A 20,712-nucleotide genomic window follows, 5' to 3' on the forward strand; every position below is an offset into this window, starting at 1 on the left:
CATGGAACTTTAGATAAACTTCTGCTTAATTCAACCGCTGTGTCAGATTTTAAAAAAGCTTTACGGAAAAAGCACACCATGCAATAATCTGAGTACGGCGCTCAGACACAAAAAAAGCTATACAGGTACCCGCCATGTTGTGGAAGTCAGAAATAGCATTATTAATATTCACTTTGATTATCTTCATCAGAATGCACTCCCAGGAATCCCAGTTCCACAAATGTTTGTTTTGTTCGATAAAGTCCATCATTTATGTCCAAATACCTCCTTTCTGGTCGCGCGTTTAGTTCCCAAATCCAAATTCCCGACACGCAGGCCAGACTAAAAGTCATGAAGTTCTGTTTCAGTTCGTAGAAACATGTCAAACGATGTATAGAATCAATCTTTAGGATGTTTTTAACATAAATCTTCAATCATGTTTCAACCGGAGAATTCCTTTGTCTTTAGAAATGCAATGGAACGCTGCTAACTCTCACGGGCGCACGCGAGACTGAGCTCATGACACTCTGCTTAACCTCTTACTCAATCAGCTCTCATTCTCTCCTCCTTCACAGTAGAAGCCTCAAATAAGGTTCTAAAGACTGTTGACATCTAGTGGAAGCCCTGGGAAGTGCAATCGGACCCCATAGACACTATATTGGATAGGCAAAGAGTTAAACTACAAACCTCATATTTCCCACTTCCTGGTTGGATTTTTTCTCAGGTTTTTGTCTGCCATGTGAGTTCTGTTATACTCAGACAACAATCAAACAGTTTTAGAAACTGCAGAGTGTTTTCTATCCAAATCTTCTAATAATATGCATATCTTAGCTTCTGGGCCTGAGTAGCAGGCAGTTTGCTGTGGTCACCTTATTCATCTAAGCTACTCGACACTGCCCCCCAGCCATAAGAAGTTCCGGCCAGTGAAATGCAAATAACAAAATATTAGGTATGAATAAAAGTATGGAAATACCTATATCAAATACATGTAACAGAAATACTGCTTGACTTTGGCACTAGCTACCTTTGCCTATAAAACTGCAACAGTTTACTAACTACTGTGCTTCCAGTAATGCACGGTAAATTTGTGTCACAGTAAAGGTCCCGTAAATCTACAGTCATTTAATGGCTTCTGTGCAGCCAGTATTTTACCGTACATTTACAGTAACATACTGGATACTGTGCTTCCAGTAATTTACTATCAAACTACAGGATTTTTTTTCTTTACAGTGTACTGTACATATACAACTGTCTATATACACAACTATGAACAAACTACTACTGTTTACATTCACAAATGTAACTGGTTTCAAGATACTTTCAATGCTAAAAAACTAGATTATGCTAAAGTGTTTCTAGGGCAGAATCGCACGTTAGTCAGACCAAAGACCATATATCAGGGTCAAACACTTTCTTTTTCAACCACGTTGACGTTATTCCTGTCAAGTTTAGTAATGATAATCTACAAAAAAATGTAACTGTCCCCAAACTTTCAAAGTGAACAGGCATATATGAGAATCCTGTAAATATCCAGAGTAGCTTGGTAAATATTGAGTCTACTGTGGAGATGTAGTTTAGTCTAGGTCTGGGACACTCAGGACACATCAGGGCCCAAGCGTGGTGGGGCACACAGCTGTGTGATGACCGAATGGCTGGGCTGGAGAGGGGTCCAAGGTAAAAACTGATTCAACACAGTAATTTTGATTCAGCTACTCAGTTCAAGTGGTTCTCTGTTGCTGTGTTCACTTCTCTGAGAGCACAGAATGAACATTGAACACAAAAAAAAGATTTTATTATTACTTGATATTCATTGTAAAAATAATTGGGATCTATGGGTGTAATGGGTCAACTGGAAATACAGATTACAATTCTTGCAGACTGACTCATGAGCTGACTCATCATCAACCAGTAACAGAGAAAAACACACTAATGTCCTTCTCAATTAGACTGAATATCATCACAGGGGACGCACAGAGTTTCCACACATTTTATTCTACTCTTCCTTTTCTTTCTCTTTTTTATCTGTGCCAGCCGAACTAAACTCACCTCATGCTGAGAGTAAATTAAATTATTTTAGTGCTGCTGTGGGAAAGATAGTGTTGCTGAGTTGGGACAGCCAAGAGAGGAAGTCTAACTGTGAAGATGGCTAATGTTTTGGCAGAGAGGAGTAGACAGATGTCATTAGGCTGTATATTCCTATCAGGGTGATGGGTATTTTACTAAAAGGTTTCAACATAAGCCTAATTAACAGTCTACAGACGCAGAGAAGGGATAGTCCGGCGTACCATTTTGATGTGGCTTTGACATCACCATTCGCGGTCAACGCACAGCCCAATCACGCACCTCTCCAAAATTCCCAACCAACACGGCATACACGTTTTGGACTCTGATAGATGCTTAAGGCCTAAGGCCTCATACACACTCACATTTTTTTTTAAACAAACAATATATAAGGCCCAAGAATACTTCAATCTATTTAGTACAGGCTGAACTGCATTAACAACAAATACGGAATGTAATATGACATATTTTGGGGAATGATCCTCGGGTTCCAGATGCTGATGACAGGTAGCCGTTTGCTGGACTGCTGGCATCAACTCCCCCGCTGGGAGACAGGATGTCTTATGACGGGCCTTTAGGTTATTATAGCTGGTGACTGTGCGGAGGTGGAAGGTTGTCGGTAACTTTTTCTGTAACACGCAAGTGAGAGAACATGAAATATAATTACATCCCAAGATTTACGCCCATTGGTTGAGAGAGAGAGAAAGGTGTTGATTGTAAAGTGTGTACCAATAGGTTAATAAACAGCAAGCGTGAGGAATGTGCGTTATTGTGCCGTGCTCATAGGCTAAAAAGTTGAATGGCATTCCGCACATAGCTAAATATAAGGAGAACAAACAAGAACAAACAAGATGCTATGCTGATTATGATACGCTTGTACAGTATACAGTCCCACTATGCCTGTAGTTTCTTATTCTATGTGAGTTATGTTATGCTTACTGGATAAAGTTAAGCTAGCGTTCAGGTTAGCCTTACTGATTTGATCCTTTGTAAACTACATTAATGTAAGGCCCTTTAAAGAGTGCAGGTTGGTTGTTGTTGCCTACTAGGTCACCAAGAGTGGACGAGGGCGGTATTACGCTGAGTGGTATAGAAAAACAACACCAAAGGAAGCTAGTGTTCCTAGCCAGCGTTGTGGATTCTCTGCTCTGTTTGAAAGCATGTATTAGGGTGGTTGATGCTCAAGATAGTGTGTGCTCTGATTCACACACATAACTGTCATACAGTTCAATAATCAGACATTTTTACAGTTCACTTATCAAGAGATATTTAGGACGGAAACACATACTTATTCTCAGCATGCTCCTCATGGTTGACAGCCCATGCAGCAGCAGAATCATCCACAAGTGGCAATGCAAGCATGAAGATTCTGCAAAATGCAGAAATATAGTGTTTTCAAGGTTTAATTGAACACTGCTTGTGAGACTCCACTCTCCACTCAAACAAAACAACAAAAAAATGTATGCTCACCCCCAGTGCCTCAATTAGACTATAACATCAATTATAGCTAGAAGTTTGCAGAGCCTGCCATATCCCTCTCAGACGCCCCCACATAAGAAATTCAGAGGACATTTCTTCTTTGCTGGGGATCTGCCAGACGGGGCTAATTTCGATGCCTATTTTTCTCAGCTTTGGCTTTTCCTTTTTATAAGGAGTGTATGAGTCTATAAGAAAATCCCTGAGATAAAAGTGTAAAGTCTTCATCCCTCCCTCGCCCCCCCCCCCCCCTTCCCACATTTGTCATTTGTATCTCTTTCTCTATTCATGTCTCCCCTCTCTCTGTCTCTCTCACACACCCACATGCACTCTCTCGTTCCATCTCTCCCCAACTCTCTCCCTCTAGCCCTCTTTCTCTCCATTTTTCTATCCATTTATCCCTTAATCGCTTCCTATGAAGCCCGATAGATGGTTAATAAGGCACTACAGGTACATCAACAAATCAATGACATCTTCAATTCTGTCACATGCACAGTCCACCCTTAAAGGTGTCTGATGTTGTGATTGTTTGTTTATTGGTTGGCTGGCTGGATGGTTGTTTTACCTTTGAGGCCCACCGTGGTGTGCTCAGCATACCCACTAATCAGGGCCCTGTTGAGGTGTCTGCTTTCTTGCCTATCTGAAAATCATGCCGACGTTCAGATGTGAGGTTTTGCTAAATCAGTTCCACAGGAAACACATGCATGCTCTGCAATGATGTCTGTCAGTCTGCTTTCCAAAGTCTTAAGTTGCCTTAATCGGAACACATTATTAATGTAGCTTTCAAGACAACAGCTTGTTTAATTGATCCCTGGTTCATATCTGGTTTCATACCAGTGGAATAAATGAGAGATTAAAGGTATATTCCTAACCTGCAGGAATTATATTAATCTCTTTACAAGCAATGGTAATTGAACCTGGTCCCCCATAGTTTTTTTCTTAACTGATGAGATGTTTCATGTTGTTCCAACCCTTCCTTTCCAACCATTTTCTTTCATTCTAGCGGTAGGCTACTAGACTAGTCTCACAGCCTACAAACTAAAAAAAAATGCTGGGTTAAAAACAAGCCAGCATTGGTGACGTGACTTGCAATAATCTGATGACTGTAGTTTATTGAATCAACTATGTTTAATTGTTACCCAATTAAATTAGTAATGTAACAATTAACTCATTAGGAATTTGGGGCACCACGGAAGAAGTTGTTTATAGAGTGACCATCTCCCAAATTAAATAAAAGATATATATAAACACATTACACACACACACACACACACACACACAGTTGAAGTCAGAAGTTTACATACACTTAGGTTGGAGTCATTAAAACTCATTTTTCAACCACTCCACACATTTCTTGTTAACATACTATAGTTTTGGCAAGTCTGTTAGGACATCTACTTTGTGCGTGACACAAATAATTATTCCAACAATTGTTTACAGACAGATTATTTAATTTATAATTCACTGTATCACAATTCCAGTGGGTCAGAGTTTTGCATACACTTAGTTGACTGTGCCTTTAAAAAGCTTGTAAAATTCCAGAAATTATGTCATGGCTTTAGAAGCTTCTGATAGGCTAATTGACTTCATTGGAGTCAATTGGAAGTGTACCTGTGATTGTATTTCAAGGCCTGCCTTCAAACTCAGTGCCTCTTTGCTTGACATCATGGGGAAATCAAAAGGAATCAACCAAGACCTCAGAAAAAAATGGTAGACCTCCACAAGTCTGGTTCATCCTTGGGAGCGATTTCCAAATGCCTGAAGGTACCACGTTCATCTGTACAAACAATAGTACACAAGTATAAACACCATGGGACCACGCAGCCGTCATACTGCTCAGGAAGGAGACGTGTTCTGTCTCCTAGAGATGAACATATTTTGGTGTGAAAAGTGCAACTCAATCCCAGGACAACAGCAAAGGACCTTGTGAAGATGCTGGAGGAAACCGGTACAAAAGTATCTATCTCCACAGTAAAACTAGTCCTATATCAACATAGCCTGAAATGCCGCTCAGCAAGGAAGAAGACACTGCTCCAAAACTGCCATAAAAAAGCCAGACTATGGTTTGCAACTGCACATAAGGACAAAGATCGTACTTTTTGGAGAAATGTCCTCTGGTCTGATGAAACAAAAATAGAACTGTTTGGCCATAATGACCATCGTTATGTTTGGAGGATAAAGGTGGATGCTTGCAAGCCGAAGAACACCATCCCAACCGTGAAGCATGTGGGTGGCAGCATCATGTTGTGGGGGTGCTTTGCTGCAGGAGCGACTGGTGCACTTCACAAAATAGATGGCATCATGAGGTAGAAAAATTGTGGCTATATTGAAGCAACATCTCAAGACATCAGTCAGGAAGTTAAAGCTTGCTCGCAAATAGGTCTTCCAAATGGACACTGACCCCAAGCATACTTCCAAAGTTGTGGCAAAATGGCTTAAGGACAACTAATTCAAGGTATTGGAGTGGCCATCACAAAGCCCTGACCTCAATCCTATAGAAAATGTGTAGGGCAGAATTGAAAAAGTGTGTGCAAGCATGGAGGCCTACAAACCTGACACCAGCTCTGTCAGGAGGAATGGGCCAAAATTCAAGCTTGTGGAAGACTACCTGAAACATTTGACCCAAGTTAAACAATTTAACCTTTCTGATCTCCCCATCCCGGATCCGGGTTCGTGAATACAGACTCAAGCTCATTACCATAACGCAACGTTAACTATTCATGAAAATCGCAAATGAAATGAAATAAATATGCTAGCTCTCAAGCTTAGCCTTTTGTTAACAACACTGTCATCTCAGATTTTCAAAATATGCTTCTCAACCATTGCAAAACAAGCATTTGTGTAACAGTATTGATGGCTAACGTAGCATTTAGCATTAGCATTCAGCTGGCAACATTTACACAAAAAAACAGAAAAGCATTCAAAAAAATCATTTACCTTTGAAGAACTTCAGATGTTTTCAATGAGGAGACTCTCAGATAGCAAATGTTCAGTTTTTCCTGAAAGATTATTTGTTTAGGACAAATCGCTCCATTTTCTGCGTCACGTTTAGCTATGAAAAAACCCTGTATCCAGGATTGTGTAAATCTATCAGCAAGCTCATTAGCATAACACAACGTTAACTATTTATGAAAATCGCAAATGAAATGAAATAAATATGCCATCTCTCAAGCTTAGCCTTTTGTAAACAACACTGTCATCTCAGATTTTCAAAATATGCTTCTCAACCATAGGAAAACAATAATTTGTGTAAAAGTAGCTAGCTAGAGTTAGCATTTCGCGTTAGCATTTAGCGTTAGCATTAGCGTTAGCATCCAGCACGCAACATTAACAAAAACATAAAAGCCTTCAAATAAAATCATTTACCTTTGAAGAACTTCTGATGTTTTCAATGAGGATACTCTCAGTTAGATAGCAGATGCTCAGTTTTTCCAAAAAGATTCCTTGTGTATTAGAAATAGCTCCGTTTTATACATCACATTTGGCTACCAAAAAAAATCCATAAATTCAGTCCTCAAAACGCAAACTTTTTTCCAAATTAACTCCATAATATCGACTGAAAACATGGCAAACGTTGTTTAGAATCAATCATCAAGGTGTTTTTCACATATCTCTTCATTGATACATCGTTCTTGGACACATGCTTTCTCCCCTGAATCAAATGGTAAAGTAGAAGCAGCTGGCAATTGCGCACCGAATTCGACGCAGGACACCAGGCGGACACTTGGAAAATGTAGTCTCTTATGGTCAATCTTCCAATGATATGCCTACAAATACGTCACAATGCTGCTAAGACCTTGGGCGAACGACAGAAAGTGTAGGCTCATTCGTTGCGCAATCACAGCCATATAAGGAGAGAATGGAAAACAGAGCTTCAGAAATTCTGCTAATTCCTGGGTGATGCATCATCTTGGTTTCGCCTGTAGAATGAGTTCTGGGGCACTTACAGACAAAATCTTTGCAGATTCTGAAACTTCAGAGTGTTTTCTTTCCAAAACTGTCAAGAATATGCATAGTCGAGCATCTTTTCGTGACAAAATATCGCGCTTAAAACGGGAACGTTTTTTTATCCAAAAATGAAATAGCGCCCCTAGAGCTCTAACAGGTTTTTAAAGGCAATGCTACCAAACACCAATTAACCATAAACCCATATCGTTCTCATTCTTCTCATTGAACGTCACTAACTTCTTGATTCTGCAAGAATCCCAGCCTTTTCTGATTATTCAGTGCTGCAAAAAATGATTTCATTTTTTATTTACAAACTAACTAAATAATTACACCGAATACAAATACACACTTACATGAGACAAAAGTCCCTAGTGGACTGTTTGTTAAGGAATGTCATGTGTTTACGTGTAAATGTCCATCTCTCTTAAACCAATCCATCCTTCTATGGGAAAGGCTCGTTGGGTGTAAGGCTCTGGTTGTCCAGCAGGGGTCACAGTATCCTTCTTACAGTGGCTTGTGAAAGTATTTAGCCCCTTGGCATTTTTCCTATTTTGTTGCCTTACAACCTGAAATTACATTTTTTGGGGGGGTTGTATCATTTGATTTACACAACATGCCTACCACTTTGAAGATGCAAAATATTTTTATTGTGAAACAAACAAGAAATAAAACAAAAAAACAGAACTTGAGCGTGCATAACTATTCACCCCCCAAAGTCAATACTTTGTAGAGCCACCTTTTGCAGCAATTAGAGCTGCAAGTCTCTTGGGGTATGTCTCTATAAGCTTGGTAAATCTAACCAATAGGATTTTTGCCCATTCTTCTAGGCAAAACTGCTCCAGCTCCTTCAAGTTGGATGGGTTCCGCTGGTGTACAGCAATCTTCAAGTCATACCACAGATTCTCAATTGGATTGAGGTCTGGGCTTTGACTTGGCCATTCCAAGACATTTTAATGTTTCCCCTTAAACCAGTTGAGTGTTTCTTTAGCATTATGCTTAGGGTCATTGTCCTGCTGGAAGGTGAACCTCTGGCCCAGTCTCAAATCCCTAGAAGACTGAAACAGGTTTCCCTCAAGAATTTCCCTGTATTTATTGCCATTCCATCATACCATCAATTCGGACCAGTTTCCCAGTCCCTGCCGATGAAAAACATCCCCGCAGCAAGATACTGCCACCACCGGAGATTACCCTCCCGCCTTCAAATTTAAGACGGTGTTAAGGTGTCAAAACCATCACACCCCCTCTTCCCCTCTTCTGTGGTTGTTGTCAGCTATTTACCAAGCTGATCTGAGGCCTTGGATCCTCGGCCAGGAGAGTCATGACACTGTAGTGGACAGATTATTTTTGGCCACCCGTGAGAGAAATGTCATTCCGGTTGATCATTTCTGTTGTATAGGCAACAAATGTTAAGGTTTAACACTGGCAATTTCGTAGTACCAGTATGTGTCTACAACAGACTGTGTCAAATGAGGTGCTCTACTTGCATTAGCGTAACCATCAAACACATAAACTGATACACTTTCACTGAAGGTTGGTATAAAATACACTTATTTGACTGTGTCCCCAAATTTGCTAATGAGCCCCACCAGTACACCATCCCACCTATCAAAGCACAGTGACGATCATAGTTTATATTTGTAATATTGTGTAAAAAAATTGATTTGATGTGTACCTTCTTTTTTTTACACCAGGTAAAAACACTGTTCCCAAACCATACCCTCATTTTATGAAATATATTATGAATAAGTATGAACCTGGTTGCACTGCAGAAGCATCTATGCACTCCCAACCAAGAGGTAGCAAGTTCAAAGAATTAATGTACAGTATACTCTACATCAAGTGTCCTTGAGTACTGCTAGTTTTACTTTGATGTTACATTGGTGATAATTTGATAATTATTTACTTGATTCTGTGCAGCTTTGAGGAAAGTGTAGAAATGCATTCTTACCAATAAGCGTGTGGCTATATCTGTTTCACACACAGATATGGTGGTGTAGCTTTGGGGGTGGGCAATTCCAGTCCTGAAGGGCCTGATTGCTGTCACAGTTTTTACCCAGCTCCAGCTAACACACCTGACTCCAATAATCACCTAATCACGATCTTCAGTTTAGAATGCAATTTTATTAATCAGCTGTGTTTGCTAGGGATGGAGAAAAAGTGTGACACCAAGCAGGCCCTCAAGAACTGGAGTTGCCCACCCCTGCGTGGGTAGCAGGACATTTCAGGTTGCTACTGATCAAAAGGTTAAGATTTCAAATCCCATTTAAGGCTTAGTCCCAAGTGTAGTCACAGTACTATATTTTTTACACTAATTGAAATCAGAGTACATTAGCATACTGTCATTTTATAGATATAACACAATCAAGTTGTATGCAGTTTATTTAACTTGTTTTTTTTGCAAGTTTAGGCAAAGTGCAGAAATGTATTCTTGCCAGTCTCCATTATGTCCATAAACCTAGTGGCACAACAGGAACTTCAGATAGCCAGTAATAAATATCTTAAGTGAGGTTTTGTCTGAAGTAATTAACATACAGCAGCATACTGTACTTTAACACTTGCTTTTAGCTGTGAAAATACAGTAACTAGTTGTAGATTTACCATATTTTCACTGCAACTAGAAATGGTCCAGGGGACCATAACACAATGTTTTAAGAACAGCAGTGGTGTAAAGTACTTAAGTAAGTCGTTTTTGGGGTATCTGTACTTTACTATTTATATTTTTGACAATGTTTACTTTTACTTCACTACATTCCTGAAGAAAATAGTGTGGTTTTTACTACATACATTTTCCCTGACAACCAAAAGTACTTGTTACTTTTTAAATTCTTAGCAGGACATCGAAATTGTCCAATTCACTCACTTATCAAGGGAACACCCCTGGTCATCCCTACTGCCAATGATCTGGTGGACTCACTAAACACAAATGTTTTTGTAAATTATGTCTGGGTGTTGGAGTGTGCCTCTGGCAATCCCTGGGTGACTTTTACTTTTACTTTAGTCATTCTATTAAGATATCTTTATTTTTACTCAAGTATGACAATTGGGTACTTTTTCCATCAATGTAAATTATTCCTTTCAATGTAAAACATTCCAAATTACATTTGACACCTGGGTTTTCACATGCACTCAAATGTTGTCATGTGTAGTGTCATGGTACCACATAGTGAAATTGTTCCTCCCCAGGTTGTCACATTTACATCCTGAGATTGTGTTTTCACCACATGTGTTCACGTGTTGTCATGTGTTGTTTTATGTTATCACATGTTGCTTCACATGTTGCTTCTCTCATGACTCTCACTCCTGGGTGAGGATCAAAGATAGCCACCCCCCCTCCTCTCTCCCACCAGAGAGGAAGGGTGGAAGTTGTGGCGGTTTTATTGCATAACTTTCTCTCCCTCTCCCTTGCCTTTGCAGTATTGAGAATGGAATGTGAGTGTTACAACAGAGACTTGCCAAAACTTTAACATCTAAAGATTGGACATTGTAACAATGTCTCTAACATAAAGAATGTGGGAAAAGGTTGGCGAAGATTGAAACAATAATCATGTCATATCATTTAGAATTTTGTGATGTCATTCTGGATGGTATAACAAGATAACTGTAACTCTGAAAGTAGAGACGTCCTAGTTTCCCGATTTACATCTAAATGTTGTAAAAGTTATATGGTTAAATATGAAACCATTTATGAAAAGATAGCAACGTGATTTAGCGTTCTAAATTAGAATTGTTTTTCATATAGGGTACCACATGAGAGAGGACGATGTCTTCTCTGTAACGCACAGCTTTGAGATCGCCTGCAATGACAACAAGCTCAGTCCGATGATGCTGGGACACACCGCCCCAGACCATGACAGACCCTCCACCTCCAAATCGACCCGGCTCCAGTATACAGGCCTCGGTGTAACGCTCAGTCCTTCTACGATAAACGCGAATCCGACCATCACCCCTGGAGAAACAAAATGGTGACTCGTCAGTGAAGAGCACGTTTTGCCAGTCCTGTCTGGTCTAGCGACGGTGGGTTTGTGCCCATAGGTGACGTTGTTGCCGGTGATGTCTGGTGAGGACCTGCCTTACAACAGGCCCTCAGTCCAGCCTCTCTCTGCCTATAGTGGACGGTGTGAGAGTTGACAGAGAGATTGTGCATTCCTGGTGTAACTTGGGCAGTTGTTATTGCCATCCTGTACCTATCCTGCAGGTGTGATATTCGGATGTACCAATCCTGTGCAGGTGTTGTTACACATGGTCTGCCACTGCGAGGACGATCAGCTGTCTGTCCTGTCTCCCTGTAGCGATGTCTTAGGCGTCTCACAGTACGGACATTGCAATTTATTGCCCTGGCCACATCGGCAGTCCTCATGCCTCCTTGCAGCATGCCTAAGGACGTTCACACAGATGAGCAGGGACCCTGGACGTCTTTCTTTTAGTGTTTTTCAGAGTACTTAGAAAGGCCTCTTTAGTGTCCTAAGTTTTCATAATTGTGACCTTAATTGCCTACCGTCTGTAAGCTGTAGTGTCTTAACGACCGTTCATTAATTGTTCATGGTTCATTGAACAAGCATGGGAAACAGTGTTTAATAAATCCCTCCCGTCGTGACCCAGGCCCTGCGTTTGGAGTGCTCCCCTCTGTGCTCGGGGACAGAGTGATGCAGACAGCCAGCCAGCACTAGCAAGATGTATGTTATTGTGTCTACTGTGAGTGGCGAGGTTGTGTTCGAAGGCTCCCCCTCTGTGCTCGGGGTCAGAGTGACCCAGCCAGCCACTAGCGAGGTGTATGTTATTGTGTCTACTGTGTGAGGCGGGGCTCCCCCTCCGTCCTGGGGTCACTCTGACCCCAGGAGTTCAGCGGTCCATGTAGAGCACATGGCTACACAAGCCCAGCGGTGCTCTGACAGGGGTGAACAGTAGGCACGGCTACACACGCCCGGACATGTCCCGCGATGTGCAAGAGGGCAGCCAGCCAGCGGTGCATCAGGGGTGAACTGCACACGGCACACGGCTACACACTCCCAGTGGCGCGACAGGGGCGAACGCATGCCTCGTTGATTCACCTAGTCTCCCTTGTAAGCTGGCCGTAGAGACGATACTAATATTGTCAGCAACGCACAAAGTTGTCAGCTCCCCCGTGCCGTGTGCTCTTCCCCGCTGCTCAGTGGATCCAATCAGTGGACACAAGCCACCGCATTTCACCGCGCCGCAGGTCCTAGAACAGATCTTCTCCAGCGTCGATCAAGAAGACTACTCTGATTCCGAGGAGGAGGAAGAGGTTTCGCTGCTGATCCTAGTGGGCGTCTACAGGTCCTGAGGCGAGGCTGCGGCCAGCCTGTGGGACGCGGAGAGCAGCAGGACCATGTTCCGTGCTACCATGCCGCTCAAGGTCTTTCACAAGTACTCGAGGTGCAGACGGATGACTGCCCACTGGCCCCTGGTCATCTTCCACAACATCCTCGACGTGTCCTACAACGCCTTTGTCATATGGCGAGAGATCAAGCCTGACTGGATGCTTGGGAAGCGGAACAAGAGGAGGGTGTTCATGGAGCAGCTGGGAAAGGCACTTGTTTAGCCATTGATCCATAGAAGGCAGCATCTCCCCCGCACGGAAGCGGCGTCAGAGTGCTACGGCGGCTCGTGATCAACATCCTGAGGAGCCCATCCTACAGAGTGCTACGGCGGCTCGTGATCAACAACATAAGGTGCCCGGCCTCCACCCCGCTCGCTGCCCCAGCCACCGCGGCAAGTAAGGGGAAGAGGTGTCAGCTCTGCCCACCTAAGAAGGACTCCAAGACACACACGGTGTGCTGCAGGTGTAGGAAATACATCTGTAAAGGCTGTTCACACGCATACTGTCACACTTGTGCCCATCGGGCGTTTAGCCAAGACGGGACAGGGTGACACGGGGTGTAATACGAGGACGACGGGAGGGTTTAAACCCTTTACAATGAAGATGACACTGTGTGAAGTTATTTAGACTTTTACGAATTATCTTTGAAAGACATGGTCCTGAAAAAGGGACATTTCTTTTTTTGCTGAGTTTAGTTCTGACAGTGCAGCATTATCTAACATGTAATCTAACAATTCCACAACTACCTAATACACCCAAATCTGGAGTAAAGGGTTGGAATAAGAATATATACATATAAATATATTGATGAGCGATGACAGAGCGGCATAGGCAAGATGCAATAGATGGTATAAAATACAATATATTCATATTGGATGAGTAATGCAAGATATGTAAACATTATTAGAGTGCCATTATTAAAGTGACTAGTGATCCATTTATTAACGTGGCCAGTGATTTCAAGTCTCTATTTAGGCAGCAGCCTCTCTGTGTTAGGGATGTCTGTTTAACAGTCTGATGGCCTTGAGATAGAAGCTGTTTTTCAGTCTCTCGGTCCCTGCTTTTGGATGGTAGCGGGGTGAACAGGCAGTGGCTCGGGTGGTTGTTGTCCTTGATGATCTTTTTGGCCCTCCTGTGACATTGGGTGATGTAGGTGTCCTGGAGGGCAGGTAGTTTGCCCCCTGGGGCTGCGTTGTTCACCCTCTGGAGAGTCTTGCAGTTGTGGGAGGTGCAGTTGTCATACCAGGCGGTGAAACAGCCCGACAGGATGCTCTCAATTGTGTGTCTGTAAAAGTTTGTGAAGGTTTTAGGTGACAAGCCACATTTCTTCAGCCTCCTGGGGTTGAATAGGCACTGGTGTGCCTTCACCACACAGTCTGTGTGGGTGGACCATTTCAGTTTGTCTGTGATGTGTTTGCCGAGGAACTTACCTTTCCTCTTTCTCCACTACTGTCCCGTCGATGTGGATAGGGGGGTGCTCCCTCTGCTGTTTCCTGAGGTCTACGATAATCTCCTTTGTTTTGTAGACGTTGAGTGAGAGGTTATTTTCCTGACACCACATTCCAAGGGCCCTCACCTCCTCCCTTTAGGCTGTGTCGTCGTTGGTAATCAAGCCTACTACTGTTGTCGTCTGCAAACTTGACAATTGAGTTGGATCGTGAAGAGGGGGCTGAGCACAGGAGGGGGCTGAGCACGCACCCTTGTGAGGCCCCAGTGTTGAGGCCCGTCAGGAAGTCAAGAACCCAATTGCACAGGGCGTGGTTGAGACCCAGGGCCGAAAAGCTTAATGATGAGCTTGGAGGCAATTGGCCTGCCATTGCACACATGAAATTCTAATGGCCAATACTTCACACGTTACTGAAAAAAATACTTCATTAGAATAAACATGAACATTTCTAATAAACATCAAAAACACTCCCAAAATGGGAGAAACCAAATAACGAGAGGTGCATAACCTGTGCCTAAAATCTTGAACTGAAAGGCAAGTGCAATGTTTACAGCGGTGGAGAGTAGAATAAGAAACGTTCATTTCTACATACAGTGCCTTGCGAAAGTATTCGGCCCCCTTGAACTTTGCGACCTTTTGCCACATTTCAGGCTCCAAACATAAAGATATAAAACTGTATTTTTTTGTGAAGAATCAACAACAAGTGGGACACAATCATGAAGTGGAACGACATTTATTGGATATTTCAAACTTTTTTAACAAATCAAAAACTGAAAAATTGGGCGTGCAAAATTATTCAGCCCCCTTAAGTTAATACTTTGTAGCGCCACCATTTGCTGCGATTACAGCTGTAAGTCGCTTGGGGTATGTCTATCAGTTTTGCACATCGAGAGACTGAATTTTTTTCCCATTCCTCCTTGCAAAACAGCTCGAGCTCAGTAAGGTTGGATGGAGAGCATTTGTGAACAGCAGTTTTCAGTTCTTTCCACAGATTCTCGATTGAATTCAGGTCTGGACTTTGACTTGGCCATTCTAACACCTGGATATGTTTATTTTTGAACCATTCCATTGTAGATTTTGCTTTATGTTTTGGATCATTGTCTTGTTGGAAGACAAATCTCCGTCCCAGTCTCAGGTCTTTTGCAGACTCCATCAGGTTTTCTTCCAGAATGGTCCTGTATTTGGCTCCATCCATCTTCCCATCAATTTTAACCATCTTCCCTGTCCCTGCTGAAGAAAAGCAGGCCCAAACCATGATGCTGCCACCACCATGTTTGACAGTGAGGATGGTGTGTTCAGCTGTGTTGCTTTTACGCCAAACATAACGTTTTGCATTGTTGCCAAAAAGTTCAATTTTGGTTTCATCTGACCAGAGCACCTTCTTCCACGTTTGGTGTCTCCCAGGTGGCTTGTGGCAAACTTTAAACTACACTTTTTATGGATATCTTTAAGAAATGGCTTTCTTCTTGCCACTCTTCCATAAAGGCCAGATTTGTGCAATATACGACTGATTGTTGTCCTATGGACAGAGTCTCCCACTTCAGCTGTAGATCTCTGCAGTTCATCCAGAGTGATCATGGGCCTCTTGGCTGCATCTCTGATCAGTCTTCTCCTTGTATGAGCTGAAAGTTTAGAGGGACGGCCAGGTCTTGGTAGATTTGCAGTGGTCTGATACTCCTTCCATTTCAATATTATCGCTTGCACAGTGCTCCTTGGGATGTTTAAAGCTTGGGAAATCTTTTTGTATCCAAATCCGGCTTTAAACTTCTTCACAACAGTATCTCGGACCTGCCTGGTGTGTTCCTTGTTCTTCATGATGCTCTCTGCGCTTTTGACGGACCTCTGAGACTATCACAGTGCAGGTGCATTTATACGGAGACTTGATTGCACACAGGTGGATTGTATTTATCATCATTAGTCATTTAGGTCAACATTGAATCATTCAGAGATCCTCACTGAACTTCTGGAGAGAGTTTGCTGCACTGAAAGTAAAGGGGCTGAATAATTTTGAACGCACAATTTTTCAGTTTTTGATTTGTTAAAAAAGTTTGAAATATCCAATAAATGTCGTTCCACTTCATGATTGTGTCCCACTTGTTGTTGATTCTTCACAAAAAAATACAGTTTTATATCTTTATGTTTGAAGCCTGAAATGTGGCAAAAGGTCGCAAAGTACAAGGGGGCCGAATACTTTCGCAAGGCACTGTAAATCAAATGATAAACAGACTCATGCATTTGTCCTTTTACATGTTATGAAGTTATAAAATGTAATATTTGATTGAACTAACGATAGCATGATTAGCAAGCAATGTGTGTCGCAAACAATTAGACCAAGTCTGTTTCTGTGGGGAGAAATGGAGGGGGACAGAAAGTTTGCTGCTGAAATGCATTTGTATTTGCATACTGTAGTGTACATACTGATTCCTGCATCCCTTCACACTGTAGTACACTAACTTCTGTATCTCCACAGGTAAGGCCTTTGAGATCACCTACGTGCGGCTCAAGTTCTACACCAGCCGACCAGAGAGCTTTGCCATCTACAAGCGGACAAATCAGGATGGACCATGGGTGCCCTACCAGTACTACAGCGCCTCCTGTAGCAAGACCTACCGGAAGAATGCCAAGGGATATATCCGCCCGGGTGACGACGAGAGGATGGCATTGTGCACAGACGAGTTCAGTGACATCTCCCCTTTGACTGGGGGCAACGTGGCCTTCTCTACTTTGGAGGGACGACCCAGCGCATATAACTTTGACCAGAGCGCCGTGCTGCAGGTGAGGATGTGTGTGCGTACAGTGAGGGGAAAGTATTTGATCCCCTGCTGATTTTGTATGTTTGCCCACTGACAAAGAAATGATCAGTCTATGATTTTAATGGTAAGTTTATTTGAACAGTGAGAGATCCAAAAAAATGCATGTCAAAAATTATATAAATAGATTTGCATTTTAATGAGTGAAATAAGTATTTGACCCCTCTGCAAAACATGGTTTGCACACATCTCAGGAGGGATTTTGTCCCACTCCTCTTTGCAGGGTTTCGAGGCTGACGTTTGGCAATTCGAACCTTCAACTCCCTCCACAGATTTTCTATGGAAATAAGGTCTGGAGACTGGCTAGGCCACTCCAGGACCTTAAAGGTTGAGACCTAGTCTGCGTCTCTCACATGGGTAGGCAGACCATTGCATAAAAATTTAGCTCTATAGGAGAAAGTCCTGCCTCCAGCTCTTTGCTTAGAAATTCTAGGAACAGTAAGGAGGCCTGCATCTTGTGACCGTAGTGTATATGTAGGTATGTACGTCAGGACCAAATCGGAAAGATGGGTAGGAGCGAGCCCATATAATGTTTTGTAGGTTATAGGTATAACCTTGAGTTCAGCCCTTGCCTTAACAGGAAGCCAGTGTAGAGAGGCTAGCACTGGAATAATATGATACAATTTTGTGGTTCTAGTCTAGATTCTAGCAGCCGTGTATATCACTAACTGAAGTTTGTTTAGTGCTTTAATCGGGTAGCCGGAAACTAGAGCATTGCAGTAGTCTAACCTAGAAGTGACAAAAGCATGTGCAGTGTTACGTAAATGGAAAAAAGCTGTCCTTGAAACAGTCTTGATATGTTCGTCAAAAGAGAGATCAGGGTCCAGAGGAACGCCGAGGTCCTTCACAGTTTTTTTTTTTTTTTATATGACTGTACAACCATCAAGATTAATTGTCAGATTCAACAGAAGATCTTTGTTTCTTGGAACCTAGAACAAGCATCTTTGTTTTGTCCGAGTTTAAAAGTAGAACATTTGCAGCCATCCACTTCCTTATGTCTGAAACAAAGGCTTCCATGGAGGGCAATTTTGGGGCTTCACCATGTTTCGTTGAAATATACAGCTGTGTGTCATCCGCATAGCAGTGAAAAATAACATTATGTTTCCGAATGACATCACCAAGAGGTAAAATATACAGTGAAAACAATAGTGGTCCTAAAACGGAACCTTGAGGAACACTGAAATGTACTGTGCAGTTGATAAGTCAGAGGACAACAAAGACAAACTGAGATCTTTCTGACAGATAAGTTCTAAACCAGGCCAGAACTTGTCCATGTAGACCAATTTGGGTTTCCAATCTCTCCAAAAGAACGTGGTGATCGATGGTATCAAAAGGAGCACTAAGGTCTAGGAGCACGAGGACAGATGCAGAGCCTCGGTCTGACACCATTAAATGGTAATTTACCACCTTCACAAGTGCAGTCTCATTGCTATGATGGGGTCTAAACCAGACTGAAGCGTTTCGTATACATTGTTTGTCTTCAGGAAAGCAGTGAGTTGCTGCACGGCAGCTTTTTCTAAAATGTTTGAAAGGAATGGGAGATTCGATATAGGCTGATTAGTGTTTTATATTTTCTGGGTCAAAGTTTTGCATTTTCAAGAGAGGCATTATTATTCACACTTTTAGTGAGTTTGGTACACATCCGGTGGATAGAGAGCCGTCTATTATGTTCAACATAGGAGGGCCAAGCATGGGAAGCAGCTCTTTCAGTAGTTTAGTTGGAATAGTGTCCAGTATGCAGCTTGATGGTTTAGAGGCCATGATTATTTTCATCAATGTGTCGAGATATAGTACTAAAAAACCGGAGTGTCTCCCTTGATCCTAGGTCCTGGCAGAGTTGTGCAGACGCAGGACAACTGAGGAATAACGTATTCAAAGGAATACGCAGATTTAAAGAGAAGTCCGTAATTTGCTTTCTAATGATCATGATATTTTCCTCAAAGAAGTTAATTAATTCATCACTGTTGAAGTGAAAGCCATCCTCTCTTGGGGAATGCTGCTTTTTAGTTAGTTTTGCGACAGTATCAAAAAGAAAATGTGGATTTTTCTTATTTTCCTCAATTAAGTTGGAAAAATAGGATGATCGAGCAGCAGTGAGGGCTCTTCGATACTGCACGGCACTGTCTTTCCAAGCTCGTCGGAAGTCTTCCAGTTTGGTGTAGCACAATTTCCGTTTCAATTTTCTGGAAGCTTGCTTCTGAGCTCGGGTATTTTCTGTATACCAGGGAACTAGTTTCTTATGACAAATGTTTTTTGTTTTTAGGGGTGCGACTGCATCTAGGGTATTGCGCAAGGTTAAATTGAGTTCCTCAGTTAAGTGGTTAACTGATTTTTGTACTCTGACGTCCTTGGGTAGGCGGAGAGAGTCTGGAAGGGCATCTAGGAATCTTTGTCCGAGAATTTATAGCACCACTTTTGATGATCCTTGGTTGGGGTCTGAGCAGATTATTTGTTGTGATTGCAAATGTAATAAAATGGTGGTCCGATAGTCCAGGATTATGATGAAAAACATTAAGATCCACAACATTTGTTCCATGGGACAAACTAGGTCCAGGATATGACTGTGGCAGTGAGTGGGTCCAGAGACAAGTTGGACAAAACCCACTGAATCGATTATGGCTCCGTAAGCCTTTTGGAGTGGGTCTGTGCACTTTTCCTTATGAATATTAAAGTCACCAAAAATTTGAATATTATCTGCCATGACTACAAAGTCCAATAGGAATTCAGGGAACTCAGTGAGCAACGCTGTATATGGCCCAGGAAGCCTATGTGACCCAAGGTCTTATTTTGGTATTATGTAGCAACATTTGATGTACAAAATGGTTTATCATATACTGAATTTGAGGAACAATGGGAAAGTACTTTGCTTTGAAAGTTTATCAACTTGTAACCTCACTTTTAAGAAAATGTACTTTGTTTTGGTACCTACTGGACAGCTCTTTTGGTCTACACCCATTCAGCATTGTTCACACCCTCTAAGCTTTAGCCCCACCCATCTCAGGGTTTATCTGAGGGGGTTGATTCTGTTCTAACAACAACAGTCAAGCACCCAAGCTAACGTTGGCTAGCTTGCTAGATACTTCCAGACACAAATGAGAGAACAGCTCACCCTAGCAGAGCTGGTTAGGGTGTTTTTATGTTATCCAGAGTGTTGGTGACTTCAACTGTGCTGTTGGCAACAATTTACACTTTTTTGCCAACATCAACTGACACCGGCCATATTCAACGGGTGTTGAGCGTTTGTAAATTTGTCAGTTATTCTGCAGTCTGGCACACTCAGACGAGTGCGTCCAACAACAGTTGTTGCAGTGACAAGCTATTGAAATGGTTACTTGCATGGTGGAGACTTTTGTTAAGACATGTCGCTAGCTAACTTCTGTCAAAATTAGAAATGTATCATATCTGAATATGATAGCCAGAGCGAATTTACCAGCTATGTCTATCAACAGTTGTCACAACGACATTCTATTGAAATGGTTACTTCATAGTAGGCCACTATACATATTTCACCAATTGGCCTGGTTTACCACATGGAGCCCTGCTGATACATCTGCCGACGTAACAGCATGAGGGCGCCACAACAGACTTTCTTCCGTTGCAACGTTCCTCAAAGGCCCTTCTTTTAGCTTGCTATCCCCGGCCCGCTAGCTGCC

The 20,712-nt window shown here is 42.2% G+C and overlaps 1 protein-coding gene across 1 annotated transcript in view; it reads left to right on the forward strand.

Moving 5' to 3' along the window:
• The window catches only part of lamc3 (laminin, gamma 3), a 230,062-nt gene that overhangs the window by 21,396 nt on the left and 187,954 nt on the right, over positions 1-20,712 (forward strand). The window contains exon 2 of the mRNA XM_021590589.3: positions 16,720-17,024. Coding sequence (XP_021446264.3) covers positions 16,720-17,024 — 305 coding nt within the window. The remainder of the gene's footprint in view (positions 1-16,719; positions 17,025-20,712) is intronic.

Source organism: Oncorhynchus mykiss, chromosome 29, assembly GCF_057628025.1.
Source record: "Oncorhynchus mykiss isolate SJ-2025 chromosome 29, ASM5762802v1, whole genome shotgun sequence".
NCBI lineage: Eukaryota > Metazoa > Chordata > Actinopteri > Salmoniformes > Salmonidae > Oncorhynchus > Oncorhynchus mykiss.